General features: G+C 31.2%; 1 protein-coding gene across 2 annotated transcripts; it reads right to left on the bottom strand.

Moving 5' to 3' along the window:
* Nucleotides 1-5,336: 5,336 nt before the first annotated feature.
* LOC111640252 (ctenidin-1-like) lies at nucleotides 5,337-12,404 on the bottom strand. 2 transcript variants are annotated; one of them, XM_023386251.1, is made up of 3 exons: nucleotides 12,262-12,404; nucleotides 8,165-8,451; nucleotides 5,337-5,351 (listed from the first exon to the last, which is right to left on the bottom strand). In XM_023386251.1, exons 1-2 carry the CDS (start codon nucleotides 12,322-12,324, stop codon nucleotides 8,167-8,169), a joined length of 348 nt encoding a protein of 115 aa, XP_023242019.1. In that variant the 5' UTR covers nucleotides 12,325-12,404; the 3' UTR covers nucleotides 5,337-5,351; nucleotides 8,165-8,166. The 2 variants fall into 2 exon arrangements, with proteins under 2 accessions (XP_023242019.1, XP_023242020.1); XM_023386252.1 differs by lacking the exon at nucleotides 12,262-12,404 and adding an exon at nucleotides 8,529-8,594.
* Nucleotides 12,405-12,585: the final 181 nt, after the last annotated feature.

Here is a 12,585-nt window from a genome sequence, read left to right as displayed (position 1 = left end):
TTCATGATAAATTTTTGTGTTTGTACTTTCTTTTCAGAGAAAAACTATTATAAAGAATCTAAATCAGCGTTTCTCAAAGTGGGCGATAACGCCTCCTTGTGGGCGCTAGAGGCTTTCAGGGGGCAGTAGAAGGCTCAAAGAGAATTGGGGGGAGTTAAGGAAATATAGAGGGGCGACGGCAGACAAATTCTATATATAAAGTGTTGACATTTTATATATTTTTTATTTTTTATTGAAGGTCACAACTTGAATATTTCTAACACATTGACTTTTATTTTAGCTCAGCGTTTCTCAAAGTAAGCAATAACGCCCCCTTCTGGCGCGATGAATAGATCTATGATAGAGGCAGGGTATTGAACGGTGACCAAAGGCAAAATTGGGGCTGATAAGAGGAAACATTGCGTTTAATGGTTTCCAGATGATGAGAACAATGTACAGTAAGGGCACAAAGTGTGAGATTCATAGAAAAGTTTTCCTAAGAATATTTCCAATCCTTTTCTCACACAAGAGAAAATGGGTTAGGGGGCATTGGGTATAACTTTATGGAACAAAGGGGGCGGTGGATCGAAAAAGTTTGAGAATCACTGATCTAAATGAATGTAAAATTTTTAGATACACGTATGTTTTTTCTAAATATTGTTTTAACAAAAATATATTGTAAAAGTTTGATTGATCAAATCTCTGTATATAAAATAATCTATTAAATTGAAGTTACGATGCGAAACAAGGGGTGAGGATGTTTATAAAAATATTACATAATGCTAAGTCTCAACTCTTGAGTAATGGATAATTCATTTTCGTTTCTGAAGTGTTGCACAGATATCCGCAAGTCACTTTTTTGTACGTTTATACGTGTAATTGATAAAATAATGTTCGCCCCCTGCTGTGTATTATTAATTATTATAGTTAAGAAGGATAAGCTTACATTTTTATCGATTTTAACTTCGAATTTCAAAATTTGAGTTAAAAATATTAGTCTTAAATGTAATATATTATCTGTATTTAAAACAACACCAGATTATCTTTGTTTTTACAGATGTACTGTAATGCGAAAATTAAAGTTTAAATTTATATAATTTAACTGTCCATAAAATCGATACATTTTAATTTCTTATATTACAACAGGAAATTAAAATATATATATGAAGTTATTATTTTTGTTTCTCCTCTTATACAAGGTGACCACGTAAGCATCTATCCGAAGGGTAGAAGAGATCTTTCCAACTTTGAACAAGTGTGTGCATATGATACGTGCTTGTTTCAGGGCTAAAATAACGAAATAATCATTTAAAAACGATTTAATATGACATACAAATAATCTCTGTAAAAGATGCATTGCAGAAATTCATACAAAAAATCTACTAACGAGTTGCTTAACTTTCCTGGCAACATTAAAAACCTCATTTGGCGCTATCTGTTATGATATTTTATTTTTAAAAACGTTTTATATTTTTAATTATTGTAAAATGGAAAAAGCTTAATTTTGAGGACAGTGATGAGTTTTATTTTAATTAAAAAACTGTAAATACTAATAATGAGTAAAATCGTTACTAAGTTTTACCCTACGCGAGATATGACACATGACACCTCTTTATCTACGAAAAGTTAATAGCATCAATGCCCCTAGTACCCAAACCTCTTGCAAAGTTTCAGAAATGTTCGACAAAATGCACAGGAATTATTAAACTTCAAAGAGATTGAACAAAATTGTGCCCCTCATATATCCACGCACTAACATCCATCGTATAGAAAAAACCCCAAATGTATTTTTTTTTTAATTTTTCGACGTTTTAAGGTCTTTCGAGTCCAAAAATCTAGAAATCTTCGAGGGTCGCTTTTTGACGATCGCCATACTTTTCCTCTGTTATGTATAACGGAGACGGTGTTCAAAACGGCTGCCTTCAATAGCAATACAAAGATGCAAACGATTGAACGTGGTGTTATGGATGTCACATAGCACTCTTGATGTCACCGTTTAACAGTTCTGTAATACGCATCTTTCTAGTTCACCAACATCATGTGGCGCTGCTTGGTACGCATCATACACCAACGATTTTTTGTTGGGTGATCCCACACGAAAAATCTATAGTGAGGTCAAGTCTAGGAAGGTGGTAGCAATGGAACGGGGTCGTGTTGTTCTATTCAGAGATTACCAAACTGCTCTGCAATCTACTGACATACGTTTCTCGAGAATAAGTTAGCTACCATCTGCTGGTGCCAAACCTACTGTAATAGCACTAATTGTAAGTCATCGAGCCATTCTTCCACCGTTGTGTTTTAGGATGTTCAGATATCGAGTACTATCAATGAATACTAGACCAATAAGCCACTTACCCCAAATTCCACACCAGACATTTGGTAAAATCACTCGGTGTCACAATATGTTGCATGAATCACGGAGCACGATCTGCTAAGTGGTGTACAGTTGTGACTGTTATACCACCCATTACGGGGAAACAGTGATTCTTCAGTCTGTAAAATGTGCTGAAAGAGTTGCGTTTCGTTATACTATAAATTTATGTTACTCAAATCATCAAACGCTGTGCGTAATGTGCTGGTTGCAGATAGCAATAGAATGGGTGCACGTCACGGCGACCTAATACTTGTATTTGTGTCCGCTGCAGTCTGCAACCTAACCTATCTTAACCTAACTAATGCTGAAAGAGATCTTTGTTGCCTATGGTTAGTTCTTTAAATGGATGTTCTATATGTAATCAAGTGAGAGGAAAAAATAAAGTATATTCAGTCAGAGAATATAATCATTTGGCAATTAGGAAAATAAATGATCGTCGAATGTATAAAATTAAAGACAAAAAAGTATTACATTGATTTGGATTTGCTGAATTGATTTGGATTTGCTGAATTGAAACTCAGCACACATCATTGTTACTCAAAACAGTGGTCCATGGCTTCTTGTTCATAGAATTTTTTCCAAGCTGTTCTGTTTCCCAAACACTGGGACGTGCAGTTTTCCGGGTTTTCTCCACGTCTGTAACGCCTGTATAGGGGCCAGTTATCCTTAAAAAGATTTCCTGGAAGACATCCTCCTAGGCAGATCGCCCAAGTGTTGCGTTGCCGTAAATTAACAAACAAACTCTTTAATACATTGGAGAAAATGTTTCTTATACACATCATCAATTTTGAGGAACACTGATATGTATATATGATATTTTTCAGTTTTTTGCAATATAAGTGGTTGGACAATATCACAAGCGGTCAATGTAAATGAAGAATGACTTAAAACATCGCAAAATTTTAAAGATTGAAACTGGAATAAATGACAATAGGAAAACCCTACTATACTGCAGTCATATCTATAGGGCCTATTATTGTAAATCCATGTACCAAGTGATATATTTAGACAGCATCATTCAACGCTGTTTAGAAAGATATTTACAGTTTCAAATGCAACTAAATTTGCTATGGTGGCATTTCAAGACATGCGGAAAACATTTAAAAAATAAACAAAAAATCGTATCAAAATTCATTACTATGGCACTGCAAGCAACGAAAAAGCAGTTTTATTTTAGTGGACACTTAAAAAGTGTGGATGATAAACTCCATGCTGAAAATTTGGAAACCTTGAAAGACACTTTCCTACTGAATATAAGAACCATTGCAGACCATTATGGTCGGCTGTCGAAAGCAGTACGTTCGACGATCTTATCTGTAGGTGTTACATGTTCAGAATGAGTATAACATTGAACAGCATCTCTTGCATCGCTGAGGTCTCCGACTATCTTGTACAAATAAAATGTATTTGGTTATAAATAAAATAAACACTCTTTTATTACTCACAAGTTAAGGTAGAAAAAATAAAAAGGTGTAAAAGCGACTAAAATAAATTTGTAAATGTATAAAATGTTTATTTAGAACAAGAGTTTCCATCTTTTTCACTTGTCAATCTTTGTTCTGTGTGGATAAAACCGTTGAATGCTGGTAGTTGAGCGCGGGTTTGTACCCGACTAACGAGCTCGCAGTGTTTTATTTACATGTTTAATGCCTGAATATGGGAATATGGGCCATTTTCCTATAAAAAGTTGTCCCGGTAGATCTTTGGCAAATAACCCAAGCATTGTGTGTTGCCTGATGCTACCACTCCATTGCACTTGATCTTTTTAAAATTACAGGATGGTGGAATATAACTAGACATTGAGAAATCGCTGTAATTTCTATATTTTTAAAGCAATTATGATAAAAGTTATTTGACGTTATTTTACTAAATGGGTATATGGTTGCATACCATAAAACTGAATAGAGGCACCGGCGATATTCATCAACGATGGTTTCCTTAGATTGTGATGTAAATGGACGACCACTTTTTTGTGCGTCTGCAACCAAATCGTTGGTGATTTTAATTTCGAACGACAGTTCTTGATTGTTTCCGGACGAATAATGGCATGATGTTCCTTCATCGCACCCCGTTATTTCTGCACAATTATCACTAATTTTCACATCTCAGCTTGCAGCAAACTGCGCTCGCTCTTGAACAGACTAGCGGTCTGTCATCATTTTGCCACTGCGCGTGTGGTCTCGGTCATTGTTCACATCACCAATGTAATGATTATAAAATTCCATTGATTGATGTATATGCACATAAAAATTTTATTATTATTATATTATTATTATTATAAAATTATAGCAATTTTTCAATGTCTAGTTACTTTCCACTGTTCTCATAGATTTAATTTACCGACTACACACTGATGCCGAATAAAATAAATTACAAATAGAATTAAATAAAAACTCAAATAACGATTTAACAATGTTTTTATTAACTTAAATTAAAATTAAAAAATTGTGAGCTTTAATAAAATTTAAAATATATAACCGTTATAATCATAATATTTTTAAGTATAATCAAAATAAATTTGACCACCAACCAATAGTAATTTTATTGGCAGTAAACAAGTAATCTATTGGATTCATCATAGACATTAGTTGAGTACTTTGCTTTAAAGCATGATATTAGCTAGAGCAAGTAAACTATAAAGCCGTTTATTAACACAATTAATAACATTAAATTTCAGATATAAACAATAAATTTATAAAAGTTGAAGTACAAATACAAAAATTTTATGTAGGCCTACATAAAAATAGACATACAGATATCATTATTTGTAAAATAATTTAAAATCTTAATGTCAGTAAATTTAATTATAATAATTTTAATTTACCATAGATTAACTTAGGCTAAAAAAGAGAGGTGTTTTAAAGGGAGGAAAAAACTAGTTATTTGGTAACAGCATGGCGATGATTCTTATACTTTAAGTTCGCTCGTGTGAAGAAGTATGATGGATATAGTGATGACATTCAAGATTTGTCGTCGAATTTAGTTTATTGTCTTCTTTCTAAAAATAAAAAAGTAAAAAAAAGCAATTAGAAAACCCTGAGCTATAATGTTAATGAATGTGTATAAAATTCGAGTAGCATCTAAAAAATAAAACTTAAATCTCGCATAATATTTCTTTATTGAATTAAACTGAATTATCTTTTCTTTTTTATCTTTTCCCCATCAAGCTAAAAAAGGAGTCGTTTTACTACATCATCTGAACGATTTCTCAAATTCAGAGCTAAAAAAAAATAGACTCACGAGGCTCTAGATCCATTCTTACTAAATCACTAGAAGACATGATTTTAATAATTAACCAATTGCAATAAATCAATCCAACAGTAAAAAACAGAAAGAAAAAACAAAGAAATAAAGTACCATTATCCAAGATGCCACATCTTTTCGGAAATCCTCTGTTTAATCAATAGCTTATTGGTTGCAAGATTTCTCTTTACGTTAACTTTTTAGCGCAATTTATTCCTATAGTTAGATAACTAACTTTTTTTCATATAAGTGGACTATCTTTTAATATTTATTCAGTTGAAATCTTTTTGACACAATTGGATCGTTTTACAGTATTTCAAAAATTTCTCATTAAACGTGTTTCATATACGATTCATGTCTACAAGTTTTAGATCATGAATCCAAATGTTCCATTATAAATATGGTTATTCAAATGCAAGTACATTCTATCATACAGTATCAAAATGTAAATATTAATTGTTAGATGCATGAGTTGACATTAGAGTTACAGAATATTATTAACCTTAATTCAAATTAAAATCAGTAAATAGCGTGTCTTGGAGTAATTGATTTTACTATAAATTTTGAGATGTATATTATTGCAAGATAATGAATATAAAAATAAAATAATTGCTTGTATATTGACTACGGGCTATCCTCGACTTTCTAACAACTCGTTCTTATGCACAGTGCATAGTATTTGGAGTACAGAAAACAATTTAGGGTATCGAAATTCGCAATTTCGTACATCTTCAGCTGATAAACAAAAATTTCGAAGTAACGTACATTAGTCGGAAAAAGAAAAAAATGAATGAACTTTACATGGCATTTGTTTAAAAAACATTATTCGGACGACCGGATGATTGAGATGGCAAGGCATAGTCTACCACTCCGGAAGATCATGGTTCGAATCTGAATTTTCAGGAACTTCTCTAGAATTTTTGATCAATCAGTCCCGTTTTTCACCATCTAGCCGTGTCCGGGTGAATAAAACGACTGAACAGTTGAAAGACCATGAAAACAAAATCATTTTTTTATGAGAGACTAAATAAATACGAAGTATTTTAATCGTAATATTGCCAATAAGTGTTTTGAGATTTTTAACCTTTCAACAGTGGTGTAGTCAGACGCTGCGCTACCATTTAGTTGTGGAGAAGAAGCGTGGGAAATTTTTTAAGAATTTTCCCACGCGTTTTTCTCGTTTTCCTTCCGGAAAAATTTTTTAAACAGTTACGTCTAGTAAAGAAAAAAATCTTTCTTTATTGTCACATAATTCTTTTTTATGTGAATTTTTTTATTGCGGTAATTTTTGTCTAATTTTTTTTTTCAAATTTATATTAAATTACTTTATGATTTTCTATCCATTACGATTTTTTCAAAAGTTTTGAATTTATTTTCAATTTTATATAATTTTTTAAAGTTTCAGGCATTTAGGCTAAGTCATGACGACTTTTTCCAAACTGCGAATCAAATTCAAGAAAATGTAATTGACAGTTAAGGAATTTCATCCATGATTGTAGATGACGTAACGGTTGTTATGTTTACAATTATGACGCCTGGCGGCCTTACCCCCCCCCCGGATTGTAAAGTGGGTGAAGGTCGTCTCCTGTTCTTCTTTCTGTAGAAGTGACGTAATCATTGTAAATAAAAGAAAATTTCAGTATATCTTTTATTTAATTTTAAAATTTGTTGTTCAAATTTACACCCAAATATTACAGCGGTTTAAAATATTAGCATTTGGTAAATATACTTAATTTACTTATAATAAATATAGGCTAAATAAAATTTTAAGAAAGAACAAAACAACAACAAAAAAATGCGGAAATATTTTTTATATTCATCTTCAGATTTATTACTTATGTTATATTAATTCACCGGTATTTAATTTTAAAACAATATTCATTATTGGCATGCATCAGAAAATAAACCATAACTTTTGTAAAAGACACTTCCCTGAGAGGGTCCGATGCAGTCTGAAAAAGTCGACAGTCTACGTCACCAATCTAATGTGTGACCTACTTTCTCTAACAGTAAAACGAAGTAAGTTACAGTACAACAAGGCCACTATATTGAATACATGCCACATTGTTAGGAAATTTCTGAATACAGACACTGACACATTATTTAATTTTTATTTTTGGTTGCTATGCCTTGACTCTGTTCCGGCATAGTACAAAGCCACCGGTGTGAACCGAGTAACCCAGTAAACCCAACACAATAATAATAATAATAAGCGCAGACCCCAAATGGTTAGGAGTTGAAAGTTGAAATTTGGTACACAGTTAGGGTACGTTACGAAAACGCATCCTACGAAGGGATTTTTCGAAATTCCCCCCGGGGGGAGAGAGACAGGATTAAGGTTTCGACAATGGAAATATTAAGAAACATTTTACTAAATATTTACAATTTGTAAAATAAATACAAAGTAATATATAACGAAATTTATAATAACAGCTAAAATATAAAATCTTCCGAAAATTATAAGTAAAACATTTTAGATATATGTATACATAATTTATGTTTAGCTTATTGTAGATTATAAAGCAGCGGGTTAAACTATGAATTAAGGACCAAAAATAATTTACTTACTGTTAATCCTTATATTTATGATACCCCCAATGTTTTCCGAAACCTCCAAATCCAAATCCACCGAAACCACCTCCGAATCCTCCGTATCCACCCCCGTATCCTCCATGTTCACCTCCGTATCCACCTCCGTATCCTCCGTGTCCGCCACCGAATCCTCCATGTCCGCCACCGAATCCTCCACCTTTTCCACCGCCAACGAAAATTTTAATTATTTTGCCACCTCCATGTCCAAAATGCTTGGTAGCATTAACATGTGAAATAATTACAATTAAGAAAACGGCCAAGATCTAAAAAAAAAGAAACAAAATTTTTGTAAATGATTATTTAATATGTAACTTAAATTACATTAGAGGCATATATTTACCAAACACTTCATGACGACGTTAATTCAATATTAATACTGTTTTTTCCTCTCACCCTTATCTATATAAGACAATTTTCAAGGTTATTTAATTTACCAAATTAACAATTCCTTCTGGGAAATTCAGAAGTTGCCCTTTGATCTATTGGAAACCATCCAAGAAGAGGAAATGCATGAAAATTCATATTATTTATTATCATAAATTCGCGAGGGAAAATATTTTTTATGAAATTGTGCGGTTATTTGGTTATTTCTAAGATAATTCCAGAAAAAGAAATTATGAGGTTATTTGTATGAAATTCCATAAAATTCCCCTCTTTTTTTAATTATCTACAATCTATATTAATCAATACAAAGGTATTAAACTGCAAAGTTTAATTAAACCTTTGTATTGATTAATATAGATTGTAATTTATAATTTAATTACAAATGAAGAAAATATTACTTTATTCACTTATTAAATTTTCTGACTTTCTCTGCATAATACATTAATAATTACTTTATTATTAAAAATAAAATTTCAATTTGAACATGTTAATAAGCTCTCATATTTTATTTTTTTAATACTGTATCTTCTTCCATCACAACCGACTCAATCTCCTTCCTACTCGTAATAACTGCTTTGTGGTAAAACTTAATAACATTAACGTATAAAATAATTACAATTATAATATACCCAATATTTACCAAAAAAATGAAAATTTTGTAAATATTTTAAAAGTAAATTAAATTTAAATAACTTTAATAATTCTTTATGACAAAAATGAAAAACTTTGGCTTTTTAATTCGCTCATAATCAGATAATAATGCTTTAATGAAAATGATAGTTTCATATCTTTTCTTGACGGATTTAGTTTCTATTTCTTGCACGTTAGAATTTTTATAGAAAGATTAAACCCTACTTTATTCAATGACACAAACCATGTTTTTACTGAAAATAAGCACAAATTTTCAGATATTCATCTTAATAATCAGTTAAGTCAGAGGGAAATAAAAGAAACAAATTACTCTGTTCCCGAAGAAGTAGTGGCCACTATATAATTTTTTTGTTTATTTCCTTTAATTTAATATAATAATTTAATTTGCTATAAGATCCCCAATACGTATTTCACTCCAAATTGCCGTTACCCTCTTGACGGCCCTGTCTATCCATCATTTAAGCAGATATTTTGTGAAATTTAAGACTTATTGCTGTTTAAATATTTAATCATCTATTTCAAGAACAATTGTTTATCGCATTAGTTCATCCCCCATTCACGTTGCAGACTCTATTGAAAGGCTGTTGTTCTAGTAATTCTATTTATCTGCAATTAAATTGTTTAATAAAATAAATACAACATGCATAATTATATAACTAATTGTTATACACCCCTATATTTATCGACTTAAAATGTCGTTTTTCGACCACCTAGATTCTATTCCGTGTCTCCCAGACCGATAGGAATAAGCTGTAACCTTAACCACTGGCGAGGGGGAAAATATGATGGAAAATATTACGAATTAATTCTATTATTAACTTAAAAATTATTTTATAAAACCGCAGATTAGTCAATGTAAGTTACTTTTGACTTATTCAACAAAACAGTTTTACACGCGTATTATAAGACGAATCATGTATTACAAAATACACGTGTCGCACTTAGATCAAGTGTATTTTATCTATTTTCGCATAATTTAAGAGGTATTGTTACCTGTTCGCGCGTGTCATATACGTGCCGAAATTCATAATCAACTCTATGAAACATTTCCGTTTTCAAAATGTTTACAATAAATCTTTTAAAATTTATAAGAGTCTCTAGAACTTTATTAACCACGTATTTCTACTATATTAAAATTCGTGAAAGTTATCTGATATAGGATTTGGGTTGTCATTGAATAAAAACACTTGTGATCTCTCAAGAATAGGGCGACTCTGTATGTTACTTCCAATCCCTTCATCCATATTGACTAGCCCCATTAAAATTATTCGCATAATTTTTTACATTTTACGACGTGTTTAGCAAGCCAAACTCTTGCAAATTTAATTTTTTTTTTTCATATTTACACTCACAAATAATGTATATACAGTAGAACCTCGATTATCCGGACTAATTGGGGATGAAGGTAGTCCGGATAAGGAAAAATCCGGATAATCGAAACAAATACTTTAATTTGTCTGATAATACAACACGTTTTCTTTTCGATGACATATCGGTAATATTAAAAATAAATACTGTATTTAAATCGTGATCAAATTTTCAAGAAACAAACGTTCGTATTGAATTTGGACTACTACTGACCAACGCTAACAGACTAACTATTGTTTAAAAGGCCCTCTGGTGGCGCAAGAAGACGGATTCTATAAAATATTTATGAATCAAAATTTGACAAAGTATCTATCATTTTATGACGACTATCGTTTTTCGTCGCGTTCGCGGCTTTTAAGTGATGCATAAACCTTCAAAACGATGGCATAGGCGGTGGCCCACGTTGCCCATGCTTTATGCCGCCCTTGGTCATAGAAATGAAGTAATTTGAAAATAAATTATCTATAAATACGTATGTCAAGTTATATTTTTATTACGGCGCAAAATATATTTAAGAGTTTACGGCCACTGTGCCGGGTGAGACGTCGTTGAAACAAAAAAAGTTATGCATTCCATCACGTACATAAACAGTATCGTAATTCGCCAAGTGCAAATCAGCAAATTCTTAAAATTTTTGTTTATTTTGAACAATCCGGACAATCGAAAATCCGGATAATAGAGGTCCGGATAATCGAGGTTCTACTGTATTGTTAAATGATTATTATAATTTTAACGTGATTGTGTTATTGGTTTATATGAGTTGGCTCAAGTCCAGGGTCGAACTGGAAAGAAAATTAGTTCTGGGAAAACTACAGTCATTTCAAGTGATATAATTAATTCATAATAATGTTACAATCTCATATAATTTGAATTTCGACTTGTGATGAATAAAATAAATAATTATTGTATAAGGAATTACAAAAATAGAGTATCCTTATAACATTTCATGTATTGTATTCAAAGTTGAACTATAAGTAAATAAATAATCATAGTTATTACTTCTACTTAATTTAAAAAAAAAAGTGAACGCTGTGTTTTATGAACAATTTTTAACAACGAAATAAATGCATAAATTAAAAGTTAATTCATTTATATTCGCATTTTCGTTAATAAAAATTTTTAATTAAACATTTAGGGACTGTTACGGTAAAAAGAATTGATTTAATAACTAAAAATTCTTAGATTTTAGATTATTAAATAAGAATTAAAAGAAAAAAGAATATACACAAACTTTATGTAGCGTAACCACGGAGAGACCCAGGTAACCGCCTCCACTTTTGTAAATAAATAAATGCAGAAAACATCAAACAAGTACAGAAAAAATTAAAATGTGGTAAATGCACTTATTCTTAAGTATATACAGTATTTAAGTACTATCTCCTCATACACAGTGCCAATGGCTACATCCACAGTCCTCACTTAACGTCGTCGATAGATTCTTCTAAAATGAAAATTTAAGTAAAATTACATGTAACGAAACCAATTTTACTATAGACTAAATGATATAAAGAAGAATTAATCTTATACAGCATATTTTGTCATAAAAAAACCAAACTTTTAAATAAAGGCCCGTCATATTTATTTCTACGTTTCTAAATATTAAACGTAAAAATAAATATGACCTATACGTACATTTAAAAAAGATGAATAAAGACAAGATAATTATTTACCCAATTTAAGGAATCAGTATGTGACGGCAATCGTAGCGATGGCGGGTAAAGCTGATTCGTCATCAATTATAAGGGCGAAGATGAGCAAAAAAGAATAAATGTTTGCGAGTGAATATTGTAAGGATATTTTCCTACCACAACGTGGTTTAAAAACAAACAATTGGAGATTTCAACAAACTATAGAGGGCGCTGTATAAAGTAAAAATGGCGAATGAAAATGGCGCGAGTTTAATTACAGTTTACATTAAATGTCTTATGTGTTGTTAATGTTTACATACGTTCTCGTTATTTGTAAGCAAGATAAAAGTATAATGAATGCATATT

Source organism: Centruroides sculpturatus, unplaced genomic scaffold (genome assembly GCF_000671375.1).
Source record: "Centruroides sculpturatus isolate CEXI.00-Female unplaced genomic scaffold, Cexi_2.0 scaffold1443, whole genome shotgun sequence".
In the NCBI taxonomy this organism is placed as follows: Eukaryota; Metazoa; Arthropoda; class Arachnida; order Scorpiones; family Buthidae; genus Centruroides; species Centruroides sculpturatus.
Note: the sequence above shows the minus strand (reverse complement) of the source record. Positions and strands in the feature narration are given on the sequence as shown.